General features: G+C 43.1%; 1 protein-coding gene across 2 annotated transcripts in view; it reads left to right on the forward strand.

The window, feature by feature from the left end:
- Positions 1 to 1,340: 1,340 nt before the first annotated feature.
- Positions 1,341 to 27,111, forward strand: part of LOC137369648 (uncharacterized) — a 97,138-nt gene continuing 71,367 nt past the window's right edge. The window contains exons 1-3 of one of the 2 annotated variants that reach the window (XM_068030984.1): positions 1,341 to 1,611; positions 5,502 to 5,672; positions 23,618 to 23,822. In XM_068030984.1, coding sequence (XP_067887085.1) covers positions 23,710 to 23,822 — 113 coding nt within the window. In that variant the 5' untranslated portion in view covers positions 1,341 to 1,611; positions 5,502 to 5,672; positions 23,618 to 23,709. Of the gene's footprint in view, positions 1,612 to 5,501; positions 5,673 to 9,505; positions 9,604 to 23,617; positions 23,823 to 27,111 lie in introns of those variants that run through there. The other variant, XM_068030983.1, reaches the window with a different exon arrangement.

Genomic DNA, 27,111 nt, shown 5'->3' on the forward strand with positions numbered 1-27,111 from the left:
TGGACCCACCACTTCTCACTGTCACATCCATTTCAACCTCCCCTTGGCCAATACAGAAATGAAAGCCACCAACTAAAACCTTCACAAAACACCTTTATCTAACAATGCATCCAATTATGCAAATACCATGAGCTATTCACCTTCTGCAGTCCCTTAGTGCCTTTCTTGTGGGTGTCCTTCCTGTCCTAGTGCTCCTACACAGTGGTACACCAATGGCTGCAGCATGATTGCTGGAAGACTGCTGAATTTTACTGGGGGAGACAGCAGATGGCCTTGCCGAATGCCCTCGAGCAGCTCTGGGCCTTGAGGACCCAGCTTCAGACTGCATTAGTTTGGCATGGGTGCCAGTAGACTAGGCTGGCTGACTGAGATGCAACAGCAAGAGCACTGGTGGAGTGGTGGGATCACAAACGCTGTCATCCTGAGAGAGGACAGCAAGTTTGTCCTCCAAGGTGCCACTGCCACCCCTATGGGGTGTAATTTTAGCAATCCTAGTAATCTGTTGCAGCACTGATTGCTGGACTGCTGTGAAAACCTGCAAGCCTCTTTGATCACTAGATCCACACCCATGATGGCTGCAGTCTGAGCTGGCCTGCCAGCAGTCTGAGCCTACATTGGCAGCAACCCTGAATCTCATGACCTCCATCTGAGCTTCTACTGCTGCATTGAAATGTCAGAATAGTTCCACCTGTGCTGCAGTGGAAGCTGAGACAGTGGTCACCAGACACTCCGTCATGGGTCTGCCCACCAGTGCTGCCATGGATTTGACCACCACTTCCACACTGGAAAGGATAGGCTTCATGTTCTGCGTGATACCCTCTGCCAATGCACCAAGCTTCTCAGTATGCATTGTCATCAATATTCTCCTTTAAGCCACCCCATCAAAGTCCTCATCTGAGTTCTCTGCAGCAGAACTCATCTATGATCTCACCCTCCTGGGAGCTGGTATGTGAGCCACCTTTTCCCCTGGCCTGGCTGCAGCCCACTTGTGCCCGGTGACTCACCATTTGTTGATCTCAACTTTACACCATCCTCTGAAGTTTGAGGAGTGCCAGTATGTGAGCTGGTGGCTGCGAGTGTAAAATCAAGTGATGGTGCCTGCTCTTCACTGTCATGTGGTTCCTCTTCCTCTTCTTCCTGTGTGTTTGTTGAGGTTGTCCAGGTGGCAGTTCTTCGGTATCTAAAAGCATAAAAGCAGAAGTGGGGTGGGGAGGGTTGGGCTGAGGGAAGGGTGGGGGGGGTGGGGGGGGGAAGGAAAGCAGGACGTCACACCATCTGCAGCTTCCACTTGATGTCACATCTCAGGATGAGGGTGAAGATAGAGTTGAGAAGGGGTATAAGACTGCCACACTGTCATACTGGATGGCCTCGATAGTGCTGGTGCCATGGTCTCTGTTGCTTCCGCACCCCATGATTCAGAACACCATCTCTTTGAAGAGGCCCAGGGATGGAGTCGTGCAGGCCCTCCTCTGGTTTTCTGGGTCTCCCCAGTGTTGTATGCAAACCTCTCCTGCAAGAAAGACGGTAGACTATCAGTGATTGTGTGGCACTGTGTTTGGGTGACCTGCATGCCAAAGCTGAATAGTTGGAAGCCTGTGCAGGCAGCAAAAGGTGTGTATGATTCTGACAATGTTGGAAGTGTGTGGATTTTAGGTGTGAGTCCTGTGTGCCAGGGAGAGGTTGTTGATGTGGTGGGTGGGACATGTAATATGAGGATGCATTCACCCACTTTGACCACCTGTGTAAGGTCATTGTACTTCTTCTGGCACTGCTGCCATGTTCTTGGCCCATACTCTGTGCATTGACATCTCTGGCAATGTGCTCCCCACTCCTTTCTGAGGCTGGTGTATAAGGGCTCCCTGCCCCCCACTTGGGGGAACATCACCTCCTTTTTAGACTCCACTTGGGTCACTGGAGCCTCCAAAGCAGCCACTCGTCTACACCTGAGTAGAGACAAGGCAAGAGAGGAAGGTATTAATATGGGAAATGATAAACATGACAGGATAAAAATGACAGGAAGGGACAGAGCATACAAATCTAAGAGTAAATCAACAGATGAGTTTAGCGGTTACAAAAGTAATAAAAGGACAAAACTAAAGGCTCTGTGTCTGAATGCATGTAGCATTCGAAACAAAACAGATGAACTTAGAGTGCAAATAGAAATAAATAAGTACGATCTGAAAGCCATTACAGAGACATGGCTGCAGGATGACATGGATTGGAATCTGAATATTGAAGGGTACATGGCATTTAGGAAAGACTGGAAGCTGGGAAAAGGTGGAGGGGTGGCTCTGTTTGATGATATTAGCGCAATAGAGAGGGATGACCTAAGTTCAGGAAAGCAGGATGTCGAAGCAGTATGGGTAGAGATGAGAAATCATGAAGGCAAGAACTCACTTGTGGGAGTGATGTACAGGCCACCTAACGTTAACCACACTGTGGGACGGGGTATAAAGAAAGAAATAACGGCAACCTGTCAGAAAGGTCGGCGATAATCATGGGGGGTTTAAACCTACATATAGACTGGAAAAATCAGCTGGGCAGAGGTAGCCTAGATGAGGAGTACATAGAATGTTCTTGGGATAATTTCTTGGAACAATACATTCTGGAGCCAACCAGAGAGCAGGCTTTACTAGACCTGGTATAGTGCAACGAGATAGGATTAATTAATGACTTCATCGTTAAGGCACCCCTAGGGAGCAGCAATCATAATATGATTGAATTTTACATTCAGTTTGAGGAAGAGAAGAGTGGGTCCAAGACCAGTATTTTAAACTTAAATAAGGGCAATTATGAGGGCATGAACGCAGAGCTAGCTAAAGTAAACTGGTAAATTAGTTTAAGGGATAGGTCCATAGATATGCAGTGGCAGACATTTAAGGGGACATTTCAGAATACACAGAATAGATACATTGCAATGAGAAAGAAAAATTCCAAGGGGGGAACCCCCCATCCATGGTTAACTTAAACAGTTAAAGATAGTATCAGACTTAAAGAAAAAGCATATAATTCTGCAAAGATGGGTGGAAGATCAGAAGATTGAACAGAATATAAAAAACAGCAAAGATTGACTCAAAGTTTGATAAGGAAGGTAAAATTAGAGTACGAGAGAAAGCTAGCTAGAAATATAAAGACAGATAGCAAGAGTTTCTATAGATATTTAAATAAGAAAAGAGTTAACAAAGTGAACGTTGGTCCTATAGAAAATGAGTCTGGGGAATTGATGATGGATAATAAGGAGATGGCAGATGAATTGAACAGGTGTTTTGCATCGGTCTTCACTAAAGAGGATATAAGTAACATCCCTGAATTAGCTGTAAGTCAGGAAATGGAAGGGAGGGAGGAACTCAAGAAAATTACAATCACGAGGGAAGTGGTACTGAATAAATTGTTGGAGCTGCGGGCTGACAAGTTCCCGGGTCCTGATGCTCTTCATTATAGGGTCTTAAAAGAAGTGGCTAGTGAGAAAGTTGATGCGTTTGTTCTTATTTTCCAAAATTCCCTAGATTCAGGGAAGGTTCCACAGGATTGGAAAATAGTGAATGCAACTCCTTTATTCAAAAAGGGAGGGAGACAGAAAGCAGGAAATTACAGGCCATTAAGCTTAACTTCTGTCTTAGGGAAAATGTTTGAAGTTATTATTAAAAATCTTATAGCAGGGTAATTAGAAAAATTGAAGGTAATCTGGCGGCGTCAACATGGTTTTGTTAAAGGGAAATCATGTTTAACCTGTTTATTGGAGTTCTTTGATGGAGTTACCTGTGCTGCGGATGAAGGGGAACCGGTGGATATACTGTACTTAGATTTCGAGAAGGCATTTAATAAGGTGCCACATCAAAGGTTAGCCCAAAACATAAAAGCTCATGGTGTAGGGGGTAACATATTGGCATGGATAGAAGATTGGTTAGCTAACAGGAAACAGAGAGTAGGCATAAATGGGTCATTTTCTGGTTGGCAAGATGTAACGAGTGGTGTGCCACAGGAGTCTGTGCTAAAGCCTCAACTTTTTACAATTTATATAAATGACTTAGATGAAGAGAGCAAAGGTATGATTGCTAAATTTGCAGATGACACAAAGATAGGTAGGAAAGTTGGTTGTGAAGAGGACATAAGGAGGCTACAAAGGGATATAGATAGGTTACGTGAGTGGGCATCAAACTGGAAGATGGAGTATAATGTGGAAAATGTGAAATTGTCCATTTTGGCAGGAAAAATAACAAAGAAGCATATTATCTAAATGGTGAGAGATTGCAGAGTTCTGAGATGCAGAGGGATCTGGGTGTTCTAGTGCATGAATCGCAAAAGGTTAGTATGCAGATACAGCACGTAATTAGGAAAGCTAATAGAATGTTTATCACGAGGGGAATTGAATACAAAAGTAGGGAGGTTATGCTTCAGCTATACATGGCATTGGTGAGATCACATCTAGAGTACTGTGTACAGTATTGGTCTCCTTATTTAAGGAAGGATGTAAATGCGTTGGAAGCAGTTCCAAGAAGGTTTACTGGACTGATACCTGGAATGGGCGGGCTATCTTATGAGGAAAGATTGGACAGGTTAGGCTTGTAACTGCTGGAATTTAGAAGAGTAAGAGGCAACTTGATTGAAACATATAAGATCCTGAGGGGTCTTGACAGGGTGGATGTGGAAAGGATGTTTCCCCTTGTGGGAGAATCTAGAACCAGGGGTCACTGTTTAAAAATAAGGGGGCGTCCATTTAAGACAGAGTTGAGGAGAAATTTTTTCTCTCAGACGGTTGTGAGTCTTTGAAACTCTCTTCCTCAAAAAGTGGTGGAAGCAGAATCTTTGAATATGTTTAAGGCAGAGGTAGTTAGATTTTTGATAAGCAAGGGGGTGGAATGTTATCAGGGGTAGGTGGTAATGTGGAGAAATCAGTTCAGCCGTTAACTTATTGAATGGCGGAGCAGGCTCGAGGGGCCGAGTGCCCTACTCCTGCTCCTAATTCGTATGTACTTATGTACGTATGTTCGTATGTAAATCTTGGAGCCCTCTACCTTGTCTGCTGTGCCATTCTCCTTCACCTTCAGTCCTCTCAAATGATTTGCCAGTAGCCTTCGGTTCAGGAGTGAAGCCTCCCTTTAATAGGGAGTGAGCTTTTAAGAAGGGTCAGTTTGCTCCACCATATGGTTTCTGAACAACTGCTGAGTGCAAAGGCAGCTGACAGCATTAAGAAGAAGGAAGCAACATGGAATCTGCTCAGCCAGACACTCCAATCATGCAGATGAGGTGGTTACACCAAATTTCTGTGCTGCCCACCTTGATCTGAATGCACGCAAGCAGGTCACGGATTGCGACCATTGCGTTCAAAAATTGGGACAACTGATTTCCTAGCCCATTATGTTTCAAGACAGCAGGGATGCAACTTCAGATAAAATTAGGGGAAAATAAATAAATGAACAGTTAAGAATAGAAAAGACATGTCGTCTTTTGTAAGCTATTTGAACTACAAAATTTTATATTTCAGTTTCAATTTTTTTTAGGTTCCTTTATGACTGGCTGATAATTGCTTTGCTTTTGGCTGTCATAATTACACATGTGGCAGATGTAATTTTATCTTTGATCTACACGTTATCCTGGCTTCATCTGCAGCTTGTAGCAGTTACACTTCCTCCTTTGTGGCTTTGGAACCTGAAACACTTCAAGCCTTTCAAGTGAGTCATTTTAGTATTCAAATAAGATGTGGTTGAAGACAGTAATATTTGGTTACATTTATTGATTTCATTTAAGAACGTATCATACAAAAATTGAACTATGTTTGGTTAAGCCTAACCAGGTCCCTAACAAAACATTTCTAATTGTTGTTTTTAATCCTATGTACTATGTTTAGACTAGATATTCTGCTTTTGTGGAATTAGGTATATATTTGACATGGTTGCCCTGCCAGATACAAAGATGGATCCCCAATTCAGACCTTTTACCTAGCCGCGAGGAAATATATTTGTTTTGTCAAGTTCTCCAGCCTCTACTGGAGCGTCAGCCTCGTTTGGGCAGAAATTGGCTGCTATTCATATAACCCAAAAGAAAGTATATATTTTTTTTGAATTTTTACCCAAACCTGTGCAATCAATACCCAGTGCTGACATTTTAAGTGACTCCTGTGCAATGCAGAGTGTGGGTGAGGAACAAACATCCCATGTGTCCAGGTAAACTCAAAGGGGCATGAACTTGGAAAATTTCTGCTTTCATTGTCTGTTAACTCTCAACAGCTATTTCTGTCAGGTTTTAAAATCCCCTTGTATGTTTTAAGTCATTTACTCAATAGTTTACGCATTGAAATATGAAACAACAATTATTTTTGGCAGTTCATAAATGTGCAAATTTCAAAAGGGTTAATCTGCACCATTTTATTTTAGTGATGTATGACAGTGGGGCCCTTGAATAGTCGTTTGCCTTGGGTGTTACTTTTTATTGCAGTTCGTTGCTGTTGTGACTAGTTTACTTTGAACACAATGACACAAATGATGGAAAATGTATCAGATGATGTATTTCCATTACCTGCATATTATTACAATCCACCCACCCACATATGGACAGAAGTATTATACATCCCCTGTCACTGATGACAAATCCTGGAAATGGTGGGGGTAACCAAACAGCCAGCATAACTCTAGCAGAAAATCTGGTTTTGTGTTTAAAAATAAAAATAATATGATATAATACAATATAATATAATATCCTTATTTTCGCCAACCTTTGTTAGGGTGAGGTACGCTAACAGCATATACATACATTAGTGAAATTTTTCACATTGTTCCCCACATGTGCTAGAAGTGAGATTAGGGTTAGATTGCTTAATGTTAGTGTGCACACTACCTTGCATCATACTATTAATTTTTTATATTATTCAAGACATTATACAATGTCCACCATAATCTGTTGTTATAAATTAGAGGGTAGATTTTACTCATTCTCATTCCTGACAGAAAAATTTGTGTCAGTCTGGAAGAACCAGTCATTAAACATGAACCATTAATTCCAGTATTACACAGTAGGAAAACCTACAATCAGGAACCAGCAACTATGAAAAATGCAACCAAACGCCTGAAGAAATTTTCTCTAAGTGCGGTGATCAATCATCTTGGTTCCCCATGACATCCATTCTAAACAACTAAAAATAAACTTTTAATAAAAATATTTAAAAAACTCATGTTTCCATATATTAAAATTATCTATATAGTTGGGTAATGTGTGCTGAAATGCTTCTAGAGAGTTTCACTGTATAAGCCTATAGCCTGGGACTTGAATTCTGCTGAATTCCTAATATTTGCATAGTGCATCTCAACTTGTCTTGATGAAAAGGCTCAACTCCCAAATGTACAAGTGCCACGTGGTGCATGAAACTCAGGTGGTCTGAACTTCCAGAATGCAGCTGTAGGCTATGGCTTTCTGTTGAGTTAACATAGGATGAGGAGGGTGGGGCTTACAAACAACAAGTTATGTTATTCTCTGTGAATGGTAAGTTTTGCAGTAAATCGTAAAGTATTTCCACAGAGTTCAAGAAGGCAGCTCACTGCCACCTTCTCAAGGCCAATTAGGAATAGGCAATAAATGCTGATCAAGCCAGCGATGCCCACATCCCATGAATGAATAGAAAAAACATTCCGGTGTTTTAACAACACACCCCAATTTATGAATGGGCCAACAAAAACTTTTTTCTTTCAGATGTAATTTTTTTATTGGAAAGAAGGTTCAGGGGAAAAGATATGATCAGCTGCCATCACAGTTCCCTGCACACCCAGTGTACACCTATTAAACATCAGTCCATGCGTCATTCAAGGGCAAGTGGTTTTCATTTTAAAATTCTGGTCTCTGCTTTCTAGTATCGCTGTGGTCCACCTGATAGACCACCACTGTGTGCTTTTCCCTCCTCCCACTGTGTCCTGTTCTACAACTCAGCTATTCTCCATATCTCGGTAATTCTGCGCTTGACCTTCCCTCTCTGTCATTCCTCGGTGATCTCTCTGGACACTTTGTTTTCCTCTTCCAAGTCTAATGCTTTGCTCCACTCTCATGCCTTCTGCTATGCTTCATTCCAATAGCCCTCATTTGTGCTCTGTTCCACAACATACTACTGTACTTTCCTCACTGGACCCACTATGTTTCGCTGCTGGCCACCACTCAAAGTCAGTCCAAAGTCTACAGTGCAGAAATAAAAATTAAGAATTATGCAAATACACAGTAAGGCTGATAGCATTTGAAAATAGAAAAGACAGTCAAAGCAGGATACTGTTGGGGGGAATGGAGGTGGTGATTGCAGTCGTTGAGGGGTAAGGCAACACTTGGACATCATTGCGTCTGGCGTCATTGCATGGTGACATCGCCACGCCCATGCGCAGATTCATACTGGCAAGCTGGCAAATATTTGGTCACACTGATGACGTCAGCGATTGCTCTGCATTGTCAGGAAACACTCTGTTTATGTAATGCCTGATGAAGGACCCCTTAGTGAAATTTCTTATTCTTGAGCGGGGAACCAACTTCCAAATAATACCCACTGAAGCCACATTGTGTCGGTAGTGGAGAGAGTGAATTTTTAAGGGAGATTTGCACAGTAGGCACAAAATAAACTTGCCACAGAATGTTAAGTCTTGTCATTTCAAATGTAAGCACCATCAACGAATGGATGTGTTCATTATTACCAGTCAACCTCCCCAGCTCTGAAAACTAATTATTATAAGTGTGGAGTCTCATTCCTTCATATTTTAATTGTTGGAGATTTAAAAAATGCCAAATTTAAAATTTTTGTATTTCTTCTACTTTTCCTTTCTGATTCTTTTTTTTCTCTCTCTCTTAATCCAAACTTCCTCTCTCTTTATTTGTCTTTCTGTACCTGACTTACCGTTGAATTCCCACACTCTAATTTACAGTTCCTTCTCAATCCTTCAATTTGATTGATTAAGGATATATGCTGTTGTTTCACAAAGAGTTAGCAAATCAATTGACTGTGCCTGAAATTCTGCATGGGGGTGGTTGAATCTCCATTTGGAGGGAAGAACCTGAAAATGGTGTGGAATCTGGTTCTGTCGGGATTCTCCTTTGTGGACTGGAGGCAAGGAAATTCCGGTGCCTTTATAAAACACTATTGCCTTGGTATAACAGCTCAAGACAAATGATAGGTACTATTGTGATGCAAGACAGTCTAAAGTTGTAGGTCCTTAAAGCCATTCTGTCAGTCTTTTTGTATTTTGGTGAAGAATGAATGGATAGTGGCCTTTTGAACAATTGAGAACAAAATTAAAGTTAATATTAGTATTTTAGATTAACATGTGCTTGGTTCATTACTGCATCTTGTACAGAATATGTTTTACAACAGCAATTGGTAAAAATTCAATTTATTTTCAAATCTTTATACATCCATAAACAAAACAAATTGCAAAAAATGTGCAAAAAGTGTTAGTTGTGATACCTTGCAATTCAGCCTGTTAAGTCATCTTAGGAATGGTGTATATTGTTTCTCCCATAGGTTTATTGGACCATTTATAACTATGATTGGCAGCATTATCCCAATCATCATTAAGTTCCTTTTCATTTATGTACAATTTTTTCTACCATATACATTTGCCTACTACCTGATCTTTGGAGGTAAGACAAAAGACATTTCCTTAAATATTTAGTATTGTTTTAGTAATTATTTCCATCCTGTGTCATTTTAATAACACAATGCTATATCTGGCAGCAGTATTTAAATAAATTGGGATCAGTTGAGTTTATTGCAGAAGTAGGAAATAATAATTTGAGTGGATATATGCAAAGACAAGGCTTGGCAATCTGTTGCATTGTGATGTGTTGCTTCTTTTACTATAAAATATATTGATAAAAGATATCTTGATAAATGTTGTCATTTTTACATTGTGCCAGATATGGGGTGGGGGTGGGTGGGTATATAAATTGTTCAGCACCCATGAAACTGGCATAAAACATGTGCTTTGACTGCAACAGGCGCCCAAAAATGTTGACCCAGAGGATCAGCTGAAATTGTTTTTTTTCACCTCTACCATGAAACCAGGAGTTACAGTATAGAGCAAAATAGGCTGGCTCAGAAGCTGGCAGCTGCCTTAATATATGCATATATAAATGGGAAGCAGAGTAAGGCAAACAGAAGTGGGGTGAGTGCTGGCTGGCAGCAATCTGTAGTATTGCTGTGGAGCCAAGAGGAGCCATTCTTGCTCCTCCTAGCTCCACATTAAGATAAGAGAAGAAAAGTTTGTGTTCAGTGACCACCAGCAGTTAGGCCACTATGGATCTTGAAAAACTAAAAGGAGTTTGAGCAGTTGTTGACTGATTTCTAAGTGGGCCCTTGAACAGGTGTTTGTGCTATCATTAGTTTATGCTGCGGTCTTATGCCTGTTTAATGCAGATGCCAGGGACACTTGAAAGTTGCCCTAGCGAATGTGGCATTGGACATACTTCAGGTGCCGTTTGGGCACAGACATCGTAGGCTTGATTTTCAATTGGGGTTCGGGAGCCCAATGCCCAGATAATTTTTGAGTCCTGACCCCATGCCCGCATCTGTATCGCTCACGCGGTTCTATCTTTAAATGTAAATACCCTAACTGGGACAGATGTGAGCTCAGCATCCTATTAGTGGCACCAAGCGTTACCAGGAGGCGGGAGGTGCTTGCAGAGCATGAGCGGCAAAGACAGACAGCAGCCATGATGCAGAAGAGAGCAGGCAGTACCTCAGAGGCTTAGTAGCCTAACTGCGCAGAAAAGTGGCCATAAGGCCAAATGAGAGGTAATGGGCATGATCTGGTCCAGGTCCCGAAATATTTTACCTTATATAAAAAAACTTGAACTTCACCCGCATTGAACCCGACAGTGGTGCACTAACTAACATGTACCACTGTTCAGGTTCATCAATTTGCCAATTGAAAATTGCATCCTTGCACTCCCTGGCCTGCCAGCAAGCTTCTCAAGGAGTTAACAGGCTGCTAATTGCACATGAGCGGGTTCCCGACTCCCTCCCCCGCCCTCACTTTGAAAATTGGACCACGTCCTGGAGGTGTCAGGATCCAGAGACGCCTTTCGGGAACACTATCTTCAATCGTGCCCGAACCCATGCTCACAGCCTAAATGCTTTAAAAAATCCAGGCAAAATGAGTCCAACTTACATAGGACATAGGAGCAGGAATAGGCCATTTGGCCCCTCAAATCTGCTCCACCATTCAACGAGATCATAGCTGATCTTCTACCTCAACACCATTTCCCTGCAGTATGCCTATATCCCTTGATATCTTTAACATCTAGAAATCTGTCGCTCTCTGTCTTGAACATACTCAATGACTGAGCCTCCACCACCCTCTGGGATAAAGAATTCCAGAGATTCACCACCGTCTGAGTGAAGAAATTCTTTCTCATCTCAGTCCTAACTGGCCTACCTCTTATTCTGAGACTGTGTCCCCTGGTTCCAGACCTCCTAGCCAGAGGAAACATCCTTCCTGTATCCAGCCCGTTAAGCCCTGTAAAAATTTTGTATGTTTCAATGAGATCACCTCTCATTCTTCTAAGCTCTAGAGAATATAGGCCCAGTCTCCTCAATCTCTCCTCATAGGACAATCCTGCCATCTCAGGAATCAGTCTGGTGAACCTTTGTTGCACTCCCTCTATGGCAAGTATATCCTTCCTCAGGTAAGGAGACAAAGACTGTACACAATACTCCAGGTACGGTTTCACCAAGGCGCTCTACAATTGCAGCAAGACTTCTTTACTCCTGTACTCAAATTCAATTGCAATAAAGGCCAAAATACAATTTGCCTTCCTTGTTGCTTGCTGCACCTGCATGTTAGCTTTTTCAGTGACTTATGAACAAGGACATCCAGGTCCCTTTGGACATCAACACCTCCCAACCTCTCACAGTTTAAGAAATACTCTGCATTTCTGTCTTTCCTACCAAAGTGGATAACTTCACATTTTTCCGCATTATATTCCATCTGCCATGTTCTTGCCTGCTCACTTAGTCTGTCTAAATCCCCTTGAAGCCACTTTGCATCCTCCTCACAACTTGCAATCACACCTAGTTTTGTGTCATCAGCAAACTTGGAAATATTACATTTAGTCGCAACATCCAAATCATCTCCAGAAGAATCAAAAATCTAAATTTTGTGTGGAAAAAGGCATGGTCTCAGGCTCCTTAGAAAATAAATACTGTGCCTTCAACACTAGTATTCCCTTTTAGGATTTTGTGTGCCTACTTTATTCCAACTGATACAAGTGTCTACGTGCAAGCTTGTGTCTGCAATTTCAGTGTACTTACTTGTTCATGTACATGGTCTATCCTGTTGCTGAGTTGTCAACATTTTTGGAGCTATCGCCGAAATTTTAAGGCACTGTTGGAGAGGGGAATGGAGGTGGAATGGGGCGTGGACATAAAATAGGGACAGAAGACATTGGACCAGAACTCCAACTTCTTGATGTCCCTTCTGGATTTTGCTGTCGGCGGCCGATATGAGGGTGGACTTCACACATCCACGAGGCGGGAAGGCAATTAAGGTATTTAAGAGCCCAATAGACAGCAATTTTATTCACTGCCTCTGATTTATGTAATGGCACACGGGAACTACAGTGCTTCAGGGCCACGCCTGGTTAAAGGAGGCAACAAGGAGGCGGGAACTGAGTATTGGCTTCACAGGGAAGCCATCAGATGAGGCAGTGTCGCTTAGCAAGAAGGGTGGAGGATGGAGGGTATTAGGAAACACTGTCAGGAGTGGGGGCCAAGGTGCTAGCTCTGGGGGAGAGCCACACTAGGGTGCCATCGGAGGTGACAAGTGAGGAAAGGGGAGGTGGCACCATTTGCTGTGAAGGCCTTGCACTCAAGGAGAGGCAACCTGTCATGGGTCTTATTTACCCTGGCGTTGAGATCCGCATTGAGGAGGAGGAGCAGCATAGATGGAGGGAAGTTAGGTATCGGCAGGGGCACCTCAGCAGCCTGGGGGCCCACAAGAGGGCCAGCCTCAGGACCAGGAGGCTCAGGAAGAGGGGCATGCCAACAGCCTCCTATGCACAGAAGAAGATAACCTGCAGGGAGGGTCTACTGGTCGAGTCTCCACTACCTGCAATCATCCAAGCGGCAATGTCTCTGAAGATTCCATCTCTCCAGGGAGTATGACGCACTGTCAATTCAGTCCCGTTACCCTACAGGTCGCATCATATTTCCTTAAGCTTTCCAAATCAGAAAGAAACAGCCAAATTGAACAATGTAGTAATCCCCGAATGAAGCCAACCAAACCAGGTATCTTTAGATATCAACAAATGAACTATTTATTAAAAAAACTAAAATCTTAAACACGACTAAGATAAACCAATATCAAAAGACCTTATAACTTCTTATTTCAAAAATCAATCTCCTGCATTCGCATACATATACTCGGTTAAATTAGCTGTCCGAAAAATAGGAATAAAAATAAAGTCTTTGCAGATTACGTTCCCGACGAATGGTCTTCTAATACAACACAGTCAAAGTTCACTTGCAGTCTTCCAAGGTCTGATGAATCCGAAGATCCTTCCAAAGATAGGAATTCAGAAGTTCAGTTCAGCAGTTGTAATATTAAACTCTTCCTTTCTCCAGCGATGAACACAGCAGATCAATAATTTGTTGTGAAAGAATAAAAACCTTTTTTTCTTATTTCTTTAAGGAATTAATTTGTCTTGAAGCTTTTTAGAAGTTTGAGAGAAACTACACAGGGTTTAAGTTGACTGAGAGAGCTCTCCTTCCTTCATGTGCTGGAACAGTCTGTCAACTGAACAAACCAGTTTTTTGCTATCCAGTTTTCAAAAGTCAAAACAGATACATTGAATCTGTGTTCTCTCTCTCTGTGTGGCTGTTGTCTGGCAACCAGAATGCACTTTGGCTCACTGACTCCGGAGTCTTCTGCCTTAAAGAAGTACTGATCTTTTACAGCCTTAAAGGCGCACTGCAACATTTCCTGAGGAGAGAGAAAAAAAAAACATAGGACCGTGACAACTCCACCCCATGCGAAATGAAATGCCATTCCCAAAATGCGTTTCATTACAATGTAAAAAACAGAAATTGAAAAAACACTAACAATTTTTTCCCCCAATATATACAATTTTTCTAAAATGTTAAGACTACAGCAACAAGTTCCATCAAAACATTTTTGGCTTTAAATTTTAGAAACATTGTCCCAATTAGCCCATTTCAACCTTCCAAACAGAGTCTCCCAGTTGTTTTGTGTTTTCCTTCCCGATTGTCCACCAACTCAACCAGGTGAACTGCACAGCTCGGAACACTGGCCACGACTGGGTTCACTATTCTCTGAGAAGTTTCTGGAGTACCCTTTAACCTCTGTGACATCACTTGATACTGGAAAACCCCGTCTGGTGCAACAGAAGCTGTTTTTCCCTTATCTTGGGATGTCAAAGGAATTTGACAGCATCCCTCCAACACCTTTGTCTCTTTAAGACACATGGTGTTGTCCACTCTGTCCATACAGTTTTCGAAATGACAATTTGGGTAGGAGTCTGCTTTCGTTACCGCAGTGACTTTCCTATAGTCTATGAAAGTTTGAGCCGTCCCACAAGGTTCAGGCATCAAGCCCACCTGCAAATTCCAGCTGTCCTGACAAGGCTCAACTGAGCTGCCTTTCAGCATGCATTGCACCTTTGCTTCCACTTGGCCTGTCTGTCTGGACCTAAGCAGGAAGGATGTTGTTTTAAAGGATTGGTTCCCCCTATATCCACATCATGTGTGCTCAGGTTGTACATCCCGGCTTATCCCTACAAACTCTTTTAAACATTGTGAAACGCCTTGTTAGGTCATCACATTGTTTTGCCTTTAAGTGCAAAAGCATAAGGTCTAATTTTCCTAGCCATTCTGTATTCGCTAATCTGATAGTTTGAGGTTCAATCTGAGAATTTCCTAGGCCTGCTTCTGCCTCATCCTCACTATCCTTTTCCTTCTGAACTGTCCCGATTATCTGACATACCTGTATTGGCTTATCCTTCTCCCTGCGATAATATTGCTTTAGCATAATGATGTGACACAACCGGTTCTTCTTTCGGCAATCAGGGGTGCCAATCAAGTAATCTACCTTACCCACACTTTTGATCACTCTATATGGGCCACTGAATCATGCTTTTAATGGTTCTCCCTGTAATGGTAACAACAGTAATACTTCATCTGCTGGTTGAAAATCGCAGGCTTTTACATTCTTGTCTGCCCATTTTTTCATATTGGCTTGGGATGCTTTAAAGTGTTCCTGAGCTACACTGCAAGCATTCGTTAGCCTTTGCCGGAACACAGATACATAGTCTAGTATCAAAGATTCATTCTTTTGTTCCAAGAATCTGTCTTTTATAAGTTTTAGAGGACCTCTTACTTCATGTCTGTAAACCAATTCAAAAGGACTGAAGCCTGTAGACTCATTTGGTGAGTCTCTGGTAGTAAATAAAAGAAAGTCTAGTCCTTTATCCCAGTCATGTGGATATTCATGACAGTATGTTCTAATCATCATTTTGAGAGTTTGGTGATATCTCTCTAAAGCTCCCTGTGACTCTGGGTGATATGCTGAAGATTTCAACTGTCTAATCCCCAGATTGCCCATGACTTCTTGAAATATCCTAAACATGAAATTAGAACCTTGATCTGATTGAACTTAAAGTGGTAACCCATATCTCTTAAAGAATTAGGTTAACTTTTCTACAACTATCCTAGCAGTAATTGTCCTCAAACGAATGGCCTCTGGCAATCAAGTAGCCATATCCATGATAGTAAGTATGTATTGATACCTCTTTTATTTTCGGCAAGGGTCCTACACAGTCTACAAATATCCTGCTAAACTGTTCCTCAATCACTGGTATGGGAATTAGTTGTGCCGGTTTTATGGTAGGTTGTGGTTTTCCCACCATTTGAGATGTAAGGCATGTCCTACAAAATTGTCTCACATCCTTTGTAAGACCTGGTCAGTAATAATGTTGGCTTATGTGTGATTTGGTCTTCCGAATTAGGCTATGTCCTGCAAAAGGAATGTCATGTTCTAACCTTAATAATTCTTGGCAATATTTAGGTGGTACCACTATCTGTTCAACAACTGTCCAGTCTTCATCTGCAAGTCTATGAGGTGGTCTCCATTTCCTCCTCAACAGCCCATTAGCCATATGATAACCTTCCGGAACACCTTTTGCCTCAGCTTCTGTCAGAGCCATTGGTGCTATTCGGTATATCTCTGGATCAGCTTTCTGTGCTGCAATGATAGACAATCTGTTAAACATCTCATTTGGATGATTTAAATTCCCAAATAAGGTTTCAGATACTTGGCTATCTGTTTGTGGTGCCCCTTTTACCTCCGACAATGGATCCTGTTTAACCATTGCTCGGATGACTACATATGCTGGAAATATTCCCGGAACTTGTTCCTGTCATTGTTCCGTTTCCTTAATTTCACTTGGTTCCTCTGTAATTATAGGAGAAACTGATACTTTTGATCCAGCCAAATCACTTCCTAGGAGTAGATCAATTCCCTCTACTGACAAATTGTGGACAACTCCTACAGTTACTATCCCAGATATTAAGTCACACTCTAGGCATACCTTATATAAAGGTAGGGTATATACTCTCCACCAATTCAATTTCCTAAAACTTTAGTGTTCAAGGCGCTCTCTGGTGGAAATGTTATACCTTTCCCCAGCAAGAGTGTTTGGGTTGCTCCTGTATCCCTGAGTATAATGATAGGTTTTCCTGCCTCACTTACAGGATATGGAGTTACTCTCCCCTTTGATAACAATTCATTATAACTTTCAGATATTTTATTCTTAACCACTACACTCCTTTTAGTTTTAGTATCTGGTTTCACAACTGTCATTAAAGCTATAGCCTGATCTGTTATGCTCTCAGTCTAGCTTTGTGTACAAGTCCTTTGGGTTTACCTCTATGCTCCTGTTACTTTTAGTATCTGGTTTCACATTCACAGCTGTCATTAAAGCTATAGCCTGGTTTACAATCCTCTGTCAGAGTCTTTTCCTCTGCACTAACTTTGCATACCCCAACAGTTCCTATGGGTTTACCTCGCAATTTCCAGCACTCTGAATGAAGATGACCCTTTTGTTGCAATGATAACACTTTGGCTTGCGAACCTCACTTCTACCCTCAGCACTTTCTTTTCTGACCTGAGGAGGTGATCCTGATGCATTCCCAGCTGTTCCTTCTTGTCCCCGGCTACTTGCCTTCCTTTCACTCTCCCACTTTCTATCCTTCTCTGGGTTATGGGGGTGATGAACAAAAGGTTTTAGCTGATTTACAAGCTCAAAATCATCAGCAATTTCCACTGCTTGCCTAGCTTTCAAGACTTTCAGGTTATCTACATGAGTTCTCACCACTGAAGAATGGAGTTTTTAAACTCTTAGTTTTAGTTTAGTTTAGAGATACAGCACTGAAACAGGCCCTTCGGCCCACCGAGTCTGTGCCGACCATCAACCACCCATTTATACTAATCCTACACTAATTCCACATTCCTACCACATCCCCACCTATCCCTATATTTCCCTACCACCTACCTATACTAGGGGCAATTGCTACTGGCCAATTTACCTATCAACCGGCAAGTCTTTGGCATGTGGGAGGAAACCGGAGCACCCGGAGGAAACCCACGCAGACACAGGGAGAACTTGCAAACTCCACACAGGCAGTACCCAGAATTGAACCCGGGTCGCTGGAGCTGTGAGGCTGCAGTGCTAACCACTGCGCCACTGTGCCGCCCCTTCTTCTAAGAGAATCAATTCTCGAAGGTTCTCATATGTGGTTTCCATCTTTAATTTTTATTTATTTATTATTTATTTAGAGATACAGCACTGAAACAGGCCCTCGGCCCACCTAGTCTGTGCCGACCATTAACCACCCATTTATACTAATCCTACACTAATCCCATATTCCTACCACATCCTCACCTGTCCCTATATTCCCCTACCTATACTAGGGGCAATTTCTAATGGCCAATTTATCTATCAACCTGCAAGTCTTTGGCATGTGGGAGGAAACCGGAGCACCCGGAGAAAACCCACGCAGACACAGGGAGTACTTGCAAACTCCACACAGGCAGTAACCAGAATTGAACCCGGGTCGCTGGAGCTTTGAGGCTGCGGTGCTAACCACTGCGCCACTGTGCCGCCCTAATGCCCGTATACATTGTTCAAAATGAATTTGCTTCAACTTCTCAAATTTTACATATGTCTGCCCAGCCAGCCTCCGTAGGTTTCGAAACTTCTGTTGGTAAGCTTCAGGGACGAACTCATATGCAGCGAGAATAGCCTTTTTTGCCATCTCTTAATCTGAAGAAGCCACTTCATGAGCTTGGCCATTTCATCTGTTCGGCTATTTTTTCAAAAGATATGATAAATTCCTCTATGTCCTTTTTCTTGAACTTAGGAAGAGCTTGAATAAATTTTAAAAACTTTTCGCTGGGTCCTGAGCTAAATTCAGATTCTTCCTGACCCGAATTTTTCCTAGATTTAAGATTACCCCTTTGTCTTAGTTCCATCTCTTTCAGCCTAAATTCCCTCTCTTCTCTTTCACTTTCTCTCTGATGTGCTCTGTTTCTCCCTTTCCTCTTTTTCATGTTCAAGTTTTCTTAATTCTTTTTCAGCCTCAAGTTTTTTCATTTCTAACTGAATCCTAGTTAATACCACTGCATCACTCTCCGACTTACGACCTTCTTGTTCATTGTATTCCCCTTCTCCTTCTTCTTCTAATTCCATATGTTGGGCTACTATGCCAATTATCTGGCACCTGATTTCAATTCTAGCCCCAATTTTGTTGCCAATTCTTTTAATTTGTTCTTAGTTAAAGTTATCAAGTCACTGAGGGAAACACTCCGCTTTCCCAAAAAATCTGCCTCAACCGCTAATGCCATTGCTATGGTATAGACTGTATCATTATTATACAAGAGACCTGGTTTGTTTTATTTCTTTATAATTGGTGTTAGATTTGGATCCCAACATTTGAGTATCCAATTGATATGATCCCAGACGTGAGAGCGATTAATATGATGCCAGACACAAGCCCCCAATTTGTATCTTATCCCAGGAATGAGCAATTAATATGATTCCAAACATGAGCCCTCCAAATTAGTCTGATTCTGATCCCAGACATGAGCTGCCTAATTAAAATATGATTCGACCATGGACGAGCCCCCAATTAAAATATGTTACGACCACTCAGGACAAAGCCCCCAATCAAAATATATGATTCTGTTCATGGTGGGAGAAATGCACGGTCAATTCAGTGTCACATCATATTTCTTTAAGCTTTCCAAATCAGAAAGAAACAGCCAAACAGCCAACAGTCTAGTAACCCCCGAATGAAGCCAACCAAACCAGGTATCTTTAGCTATCAACAAATTAGCTATTTATTCAAAAAAAAATCTTAAACACTACTAAGATAAACCAATATCTAAAGACCTTACAACTTCTTATTTAAAAAAATCTATCTCCCACATTAGCATACATATACTCGGTTTTAAATTAGCTGTCTGAAAAATAGAAAAAAAATAAAGTCTTTGCAGATTACGTTCTCAACGAATGGTCTTCTAATACAACACAGTCAAAGTTCACTTGCAGTCTTCCAAGGTCTGGTGAATCTGAAGATCCTTCCAAAGATAGGAATTCAGCAGTTCATTTCGGCAGTTGTAATATTAAACTCTTCTCCAGCGATGAACACAGCAGATCAATAATTTGTTGTGAAAGAATAAAACCTTTTTTTCTTATTTCCTTAAGGAATTAATTTGTCTTGAAGCTTTTTAGAAGTTTGAGAGAAACTACACAGGGTTTAAATTGACTGAGAGAGCTCTCCTTCCTTCAAGTGCTGGAAGAGTCTGTGGAGGAGTGGTACAACATCTGCCAACGGTCAACTCGACCAACCAATGAGCAGACCATTGGTCTCCTGAAGATGAGATTCAGGTGCCTAGATCAATCTGGTGGAGCCCTTCAGTATGCCCCTGTGAGGATCTTGCGTATTGTGGTAGTCTGCTGTGCACTGCACAACTTGGTGCTACAGACGGGAGAGCCGTTGACCAGTGAGAATATCATGGAGCATGATGCCTCCTCTGATGATGAGGATGCAGAGAAAGATATTGTCCAGGCAGTGCCAGATTAAGGGCCCCAGGCACAGCAGTAAAGGTGCCATGAGATATGTGCAAGGGTGGCATGAGACACCCTTATACATTCACATTTCCTTTGACCCTTGCCACCTTCTGGAACTGCAACAATGAATCCTTACCTTTAAGCAGCTCTGCCTCCTTCCTTCTGCAAAGCCAAAGCTTTGATTGTTTGAGGCTTGGTCCCTTGCCTTGGCAGTAAAGCCCCAGTTCCATGGCCTCCACCTCCATTGGGCTTAAGACATGGAGATTGGCTGTCTGTGCACTTGGCATGCTCTTTACAATTGTTGCCTGTCTTCCCCTGCAGACACAGTGGCCGGGATTTAACCCTGGGTGGACGGGAGCCGACCACCGACTGAAAAGTCAGTGGCGAACCTGCTTCCGCCTCGCCTGGGGATCCGACCCATATTTCGCAGGTCGCCGGGCTTCAATTGGCGTGAGGCGGGACTTCCACCTGCTTGAGGTAGGAAGTCCTGTCTAATAGAGCTGCCGGCCAATCAGCGGGCTGGCAGCTAACTGTCTCAGCAGCGCCACCAGGAGTAGTGGCCACTGCTGGGACTACAGCCCAGCTTGAAGAAGAAGATGTCGGGAGATGCGAAAGACTTTCTTCTCTCAGAGGGTAGTGAATGTCTGGAATTCTCTCCCGCAGAGAGTTGTGGAGGCTAGATCAATGAAAGTATTTAAAGAGGAGGTAGATTGATTTTTGAAATATCGGGGAGTTGAGGGCTAAGGGGAGATGGCACGAAAGAGGAGTTGAGGTCTGGGGCAGATCAGTCATGATCTTATTGAATGGCAGGGCAGGCTTGATGGGCTAAATGGCCTACTCCTGCTCCTATTTCTTATGTTCTTATGTTCCTAACTGCACTGTTAGTGTACCTACACCCAAAGGACTGCAGCAGCTCAAGAAGTCAGCTCACCACCACCATTCCAAGGGCAATTAGGGATGGGCAATAAATGCTGCCAGTGATGCCCACATCCCCTGAACTAATAAAAGAAAGTTGGGCCAGCCACAAAATACTTTTACCAGCCAGAGACCTCAGAACCACAACTACAGCCAGAGGACAACTGACTTACTAGATACCACAGATGCTATATTATTGTTATTTGCTCTGGTCTCTAATCCAACTCAAATTTATTCCTCATCACTCTGTGTGTGTGTGATTCGTGTGTGTTCGGGAGTGAAAGTGTAGTGTTGTTTTATTATTTTATTTAGATCAGGTTTTTAGTTAAGTACAATAAACTCACCTCTTGTTTAAATGCAGGCAAACCTATCCAATTTGTTCTTTTTTGATGACAACAAAAGTTTAAGGTTAAACACTCACTGAAGTGTTAAGCACAACCACTGTTTAAAAAGGAATAAACCCTGTTGTGGTCAAACAAAGGAGAAGGGCAAGAGGAGAGCCTTGCAATCCAGAGGGCTGGTAAAATCCAGCCCTATATAAATACAAGTTTTTGCTGTTGTGGTTAAGTTATAATGATTGACAGAGATGATCAAATATGCTTGTAACAGAGTGGTTGTTATACTGCTGCAACTACGAAAGTGACACCTGTGACAGGTAGTTAGCCAGATTTGAATGATGGAACTGTAGATAACAATATAAGAACATAAGAAATAGGAGCAAGAGTAGGCCATTCGGCCCTTCGAGCCTGCTCCGCCATTCAATAAGATCATAGCTGATCTTCAACTCAATTCCAAATGGCCTTTTTTCTCTGAAGAAATTATATCCTCGTATAATAGATGCTAACCTAGAAACCTAGCAAAAACTGACTACTAGGGCTGCATTTTAAACTAACGGTGCAGCTCTCAGTGGCGGCACCAGAAGCGGGTGCCATCATAGCACAAGCCAAATGCAGCCAGCTGACCACGACTCATTCTGCTGCCTCTGCTGCCCCAGGATCCCTTCTGCTGATTTTACTTGCTCCACCATTGCCAGCCATGCCTTCAGCTGCCTAACACTAAGCTCTGGAATTCCTTCCTTAAACCTCTCTGCCTCTGTTTGGAGCACTCACCTTAGCAGCCTGGATGAGGTCATTGACCCACTTCCTGCACTGGTTCCATGTCCTGGGAGTGATTCCACAGCTACTGACCTCCTCTGCAATCTCTGTCCAGGCTTGCTTGGTCAAGCGGACAGGTCTCCTCCACCCATTCCTGGGGAAGAGGACCTCCTGCCTTTCCCTTGAAGCCTGGAGGAGAACCTGCAGGGAGGTATCACTAAACCATGGGGCCACCCGGTGTTTTCCTTCAACCATGGTGACCTGCGAAATAGGCTGGGAGGTGGGAGGGATGGTAAAATGGCAGCAGAAGGTGTTAGGAGGGAAGCTCAATATCTTCCTGCTGCCACGTGATATTACCAGCAGCAGGAACTTTAGAGGCGTGGCGCCCATCAGGCAGCTAGTTAAGTAGCCAATAAGGGGCCACATCCCACCCCTGCCGACATTTTGCCAGCATTGTGAGGTGTCGTTGCCACGTTGGGAGATTGCCAGGTAAACCAGGTGGGCATGCAGCGGGTTCCCCGGGGGCCCTATTTTGTGGATCCTCCATGGCCCAAAGGGGTTGCCCTGGCAACATCGGCCACCTCTGGGGCTACGGCACAGCCGCTGGCAAATGAACCCCAAATGCCCAATCGCCGGGCGTGTCTGTCTGGCCCTGACACACTGCTGAGGCTGCATTGAGCCAGAGGCTCTGGGAGGTGGGTCACCGTCTTCAATTGGATGGCGCTCCCAGCAGCAACCTCTTATTTGGCCCCTGCCAGTAAAATGCCACCCAGGGTCTCGCTCCCCTCCTGCGAGGGGTCGGGTACTGCTTTTGGTCCTGAAACAGGACTACTTACTTGAAAATTCCAGCTATAGCGTCTTTAACATAGTAAAATGTCCCAAGACACTTCGTGAGAGCATTATCAAACAAAATTTGAATCCAAGCCACATAAGGAGATATTAGGGCAGATGACCAAACGGTTGGCCAAAGAGGTGGGTTTTAAGGAGTATTTTAAATGGAGAAAGTGGGGTAGAGAGGCAGAGAAGTTTAAGGAGGGAATTCCAGAGCTTACTGTTAGGCAGCTGAAGGCATGGCTGGCAATGGTGGAGCAAGTAAAATCAGGCATGTGCAAGAGGTCAGAATTGGAGGAGCACAGATATCTCGGAGGGTTATAGGACAGGAGGAGGTTACAGAGATAGGGAGGGATGAGCCCATGGAGGAATTTCAAAATAGGGATGAAAGGCGTTGCTTAACTGGGAACCAGTTTCACAATTACTTAACCAGTAGCCAATGTAGGTCAGTGAGCACAAGGGTGATGAATGGGACTTGGTGCAAGTTAGGACACGGGCAGCAGAGTTTTACTATCAGTTGCATTTCCAAACTAAATTTCAGTTCGTTTCTGAAATAGTCAATGCTGCATTAACTGCTTTTATTGTATTACCTTCCTGGATTTAAATACAGTTTGTACTTTTGTTACTAAAAACCATAATTTCATTGTGTTTCTTCTATTACTTTGCAGGTCTCAAAGAACTACCTGAATTCAATACCATCTCGAGCTGTTGGTTCACTTTGTTTCGTATTAGTGTTATTGACAGTTACAATTTTGATGCAATGTATGAACAAGATGCACCTATGACATTTGTACTTGTGGGGTCATTCATTGCATTAGAAGCAATTCTAGCTGTGAATCTCCTTATAGCCATGTTAAATCATGCATTTAGCAGGTAAGTTACATTAACCTTTCAACTCACTTGCAATAGAGTGAATAATAGGGCGCATAATAATTATTATTTCTTAACTGTTTCATAACTATTTAAAAGTTGGTGAAAACAATTACCTGAGAACATTGGCCTTTAAAGAAAATTTGTATCCTAGGTATTCTGGTGAACTTCGCCCTTGATCTTCTTAGTCTTTGGCAGCCCTGTAGTTTCCTTTCTCATGTCACACTCCACTGTGGATTGCCGTACAAAATGTCTGCTCCATTGCAAACAAAGCCCTCAGTGTGGATGAACCTATTCGCACTTGTAACCCGAGCCAATCTTCAGTGATTCTTTTCATTAGGGCTGACCCAGAATGTCTCCACCCAATCTATGTAGTGACAATTCCAGATTCTATTTATATAATCAAATGGAAAGCAGGGCTGTGGGCCTAGAATTTCCTGACCTGCACACCCTTCAGTTACTTGTTCTTATCAAGGGAATCCAATTGTGGAATCAACCTTTCAGTCTCACCCTGCACGTCATACAGACAGTCTCTCTTTGATCTGATTATCTATCACTGATGATAACGGGCTGGATTTTATTATCCCACTGACGAGAGTGGCGGCAGATGTGCAAAATGACGGCGGTGCCATCTGTGAGGTTAACACCGCGTTAGCATGATGACGACAGCCATCTCCCCCTCCCAATCATGTGACGGGGCGTCATTGACGACGCTGTTAACGGCATCTCCTGATGTTATATTGCAGAGTTCTCTCCTTCCCCCTCAATAGTATCCACTGCAGAGTTCCCTTCTTCCCCCACAACAGTATCCACTTGAAGAGTTCCCTCGTCCCCCTCAACAGTATATACTTGCAGAGGTCCCTCCTTCCCTCACATTTGCAGATTGAACTCATCGAGAATGTCCGATGTGAAAAGAAATTCCACAAGATAACAACGGATAACTTACCTAACCTTTGCAGGCACCAATGATTGTTGCCTTAGTGGAGTCAGCTTTTTAAAGACAGAAAAGTGAAGGCACGTGAGTGCCACAAGTCATGCATAAGATAGCGAACACCTGGTAGGATCGCGGCGAATAGGTACAAATTCATGCAAAACAGCATGTAACAGATTTAAATTATGATTCTATTGCATTGTGACAGAGGTGCCACCATGGAACTTCGCTGCCTCCGAGAAAATTGGAAATCGGCATTACGGTGTCGGGTTCCGTAGCGGACGACTCGGTGCCGATTCTCCAGCACCCCCGCTCCCCCCCACCACCGCCAAAAGCCCACCTTTTAACGGAGCATAAAATCCAGCCAAACCTTTCTAACAATTTTTTCACTTCTCTCATAATGCATATCCCCTTGTCCAGCCTCTCTACCATCATGACACAAAAGCAAAATACTGCAGATGCTGGAAATCTGAAACAAAAGCAGAAAATGCTGGAAATGCTCAGCAAGTCAGGCAGAGTTCTGATGAAAGGTCACAGACCTGAAATATTAACTCTGTTTTTCTCTCCACAGATGCTGCCTGACCTATAGAACATAGAACATAGAACATTACAGCGCAGTACAGGCCCTTCGGCCCTCGATGTTGCGCCGACCTGTGAAACCATCTGACCTACACTATTCCATTTTCATCCATATGTCTATCCAATGACCACATAAATGCCCTTAAAGTTGACGAGTCCACTACTGTTGCAGGCAGGGCGTTCCACACCCCTACTACTCTCTGAGTAAAGAAACTACCTCTAACATCTGTCCTCTATCTATCACCCCTCAACTTAAAGCTATGTCCCCTCGTGTTTGTCATCACCATCCGGGGAAATAGACTCTCACTATCCACCCTATCTAACCCTCTGATTATCTTATATGTCTCTATTAAGTCACCTCTCCTCCTTCTTCTCTCTAACGAAAACAACCTCAAGTCCCTCAGCCTTTCCTCGTAAAACCTTCCCTCCATACCAGGCAACATCCTAGTAAATCTCCTCTGTACCCTTTCCAAAGCTTCCACATCCTTCCTATAATGCGGTGACCAGAACTGCACGCAATACTCCAGGTGCGGCCGCACCAGAGTTTTGTACAGCTGCAGCATGACCTCGTGGCTCCGAAACTCGATCCCCCTACTAATAAAAGCTAACACACCATATGCCTTCTTAACAGCCCTATTAACCTGGGTGGCAACTTGCAGGGATTTATGTACCTGGACACCAAGATCTCTCTGCTCATCTACACTACCAAGAATCTTCCCATTAGCCCAGTACTCTGCATTCCTGTTACTCCTTCCAAAGTGAATCACCTCACACTTTTCCGCATTAAACTCCATTTGCCATCTCTCAGCCCAGCTCTGCAGCCTATCTATGTCCCTCTGTAACCTACAACATCCTTCGGCACTATCCACAACTCCACTGACCTTCGTGTCATCCGCAAATTTACTAACCCACCCTTCTACACCCTCATCCAGGTCATTTATAAAAATGACAAACAGCAGTGGCGACCTGCTGAGTATTTCCAGCATTTTCTGTTTTTGTTCACCCCACCATCACCTTCTGCCTTATAAAACACAATGCCCCCAATTCTTTCAGCTGCATCCTGTCCATAGAGTCATAAATGGCATAGAAGGAGGCCATTCGGCCCATAAGGTCCATGCCGGCTCTCCACAGAGCAATCCAGTCAGTCCCCTCCCCCTGTTTGATGCCTGTAGACCTGCAAGTTTATTTCTGTCAAGTGCCCATCCAATTTCCTTCTGAAATCATTGATTTTCTCCACTTCTACCACCCTTGCGGGCAGCGAGTTCCAGGTCATTACCACTCACTGCGTAAAAAAATTTCTTCCTCACATTCTCCCTCCAACTCTCGCCCAAAAACCTTCAATCTGTGTCTCCTAGTTCTTATGCCATCTGTTAATGGGAACAGTTTTTTCTTGTTTAACGTATCTAAGCATGTCATAATCTTGTACACCTCTATCAAATCTCCCCTCAATCTCCTTTGCTCCAGGTAGAACAACCCCATCTTTTCCAATCTAATCTAACTAAAATCCCCCATCCCTGGAGTCATTCTGGGAAATCTCCTATGCACCCTCTCAAGGACTCTCATATCCTTCCTGAAGTGTGGTGACCAGAACTGGACACAGTACTCTAGTTGGGGCCTAACCAGTACTTTATAAATGTTCAGCATAACTTTCCTGCTTTTGTACTCAGTGCCTCTATTTATGAAGCCCAAGGTCCCATATGCTTTGCTAAACACTCTCTCAGTATGTCCTGCCACCTTCAAAGATCAATGCACATGCACCCTCGGGTCCCTCTATTCCTGCAC

This window comes from Heterodontus francisci, chromosome 5, assembly GCF_036365525.1.
Source record: "Heterodontus francisci isolate sHetFra1 chromosome 5, sHetFra1.hap1, whole genome shotgun sequence".
Lineage (NCBI taxonomy): Eukaryota > Metazoa > Chordata > Chondrichthyes > Heterodontiformes > Heterodontidae > Heterodontus > Heterodontus francisci.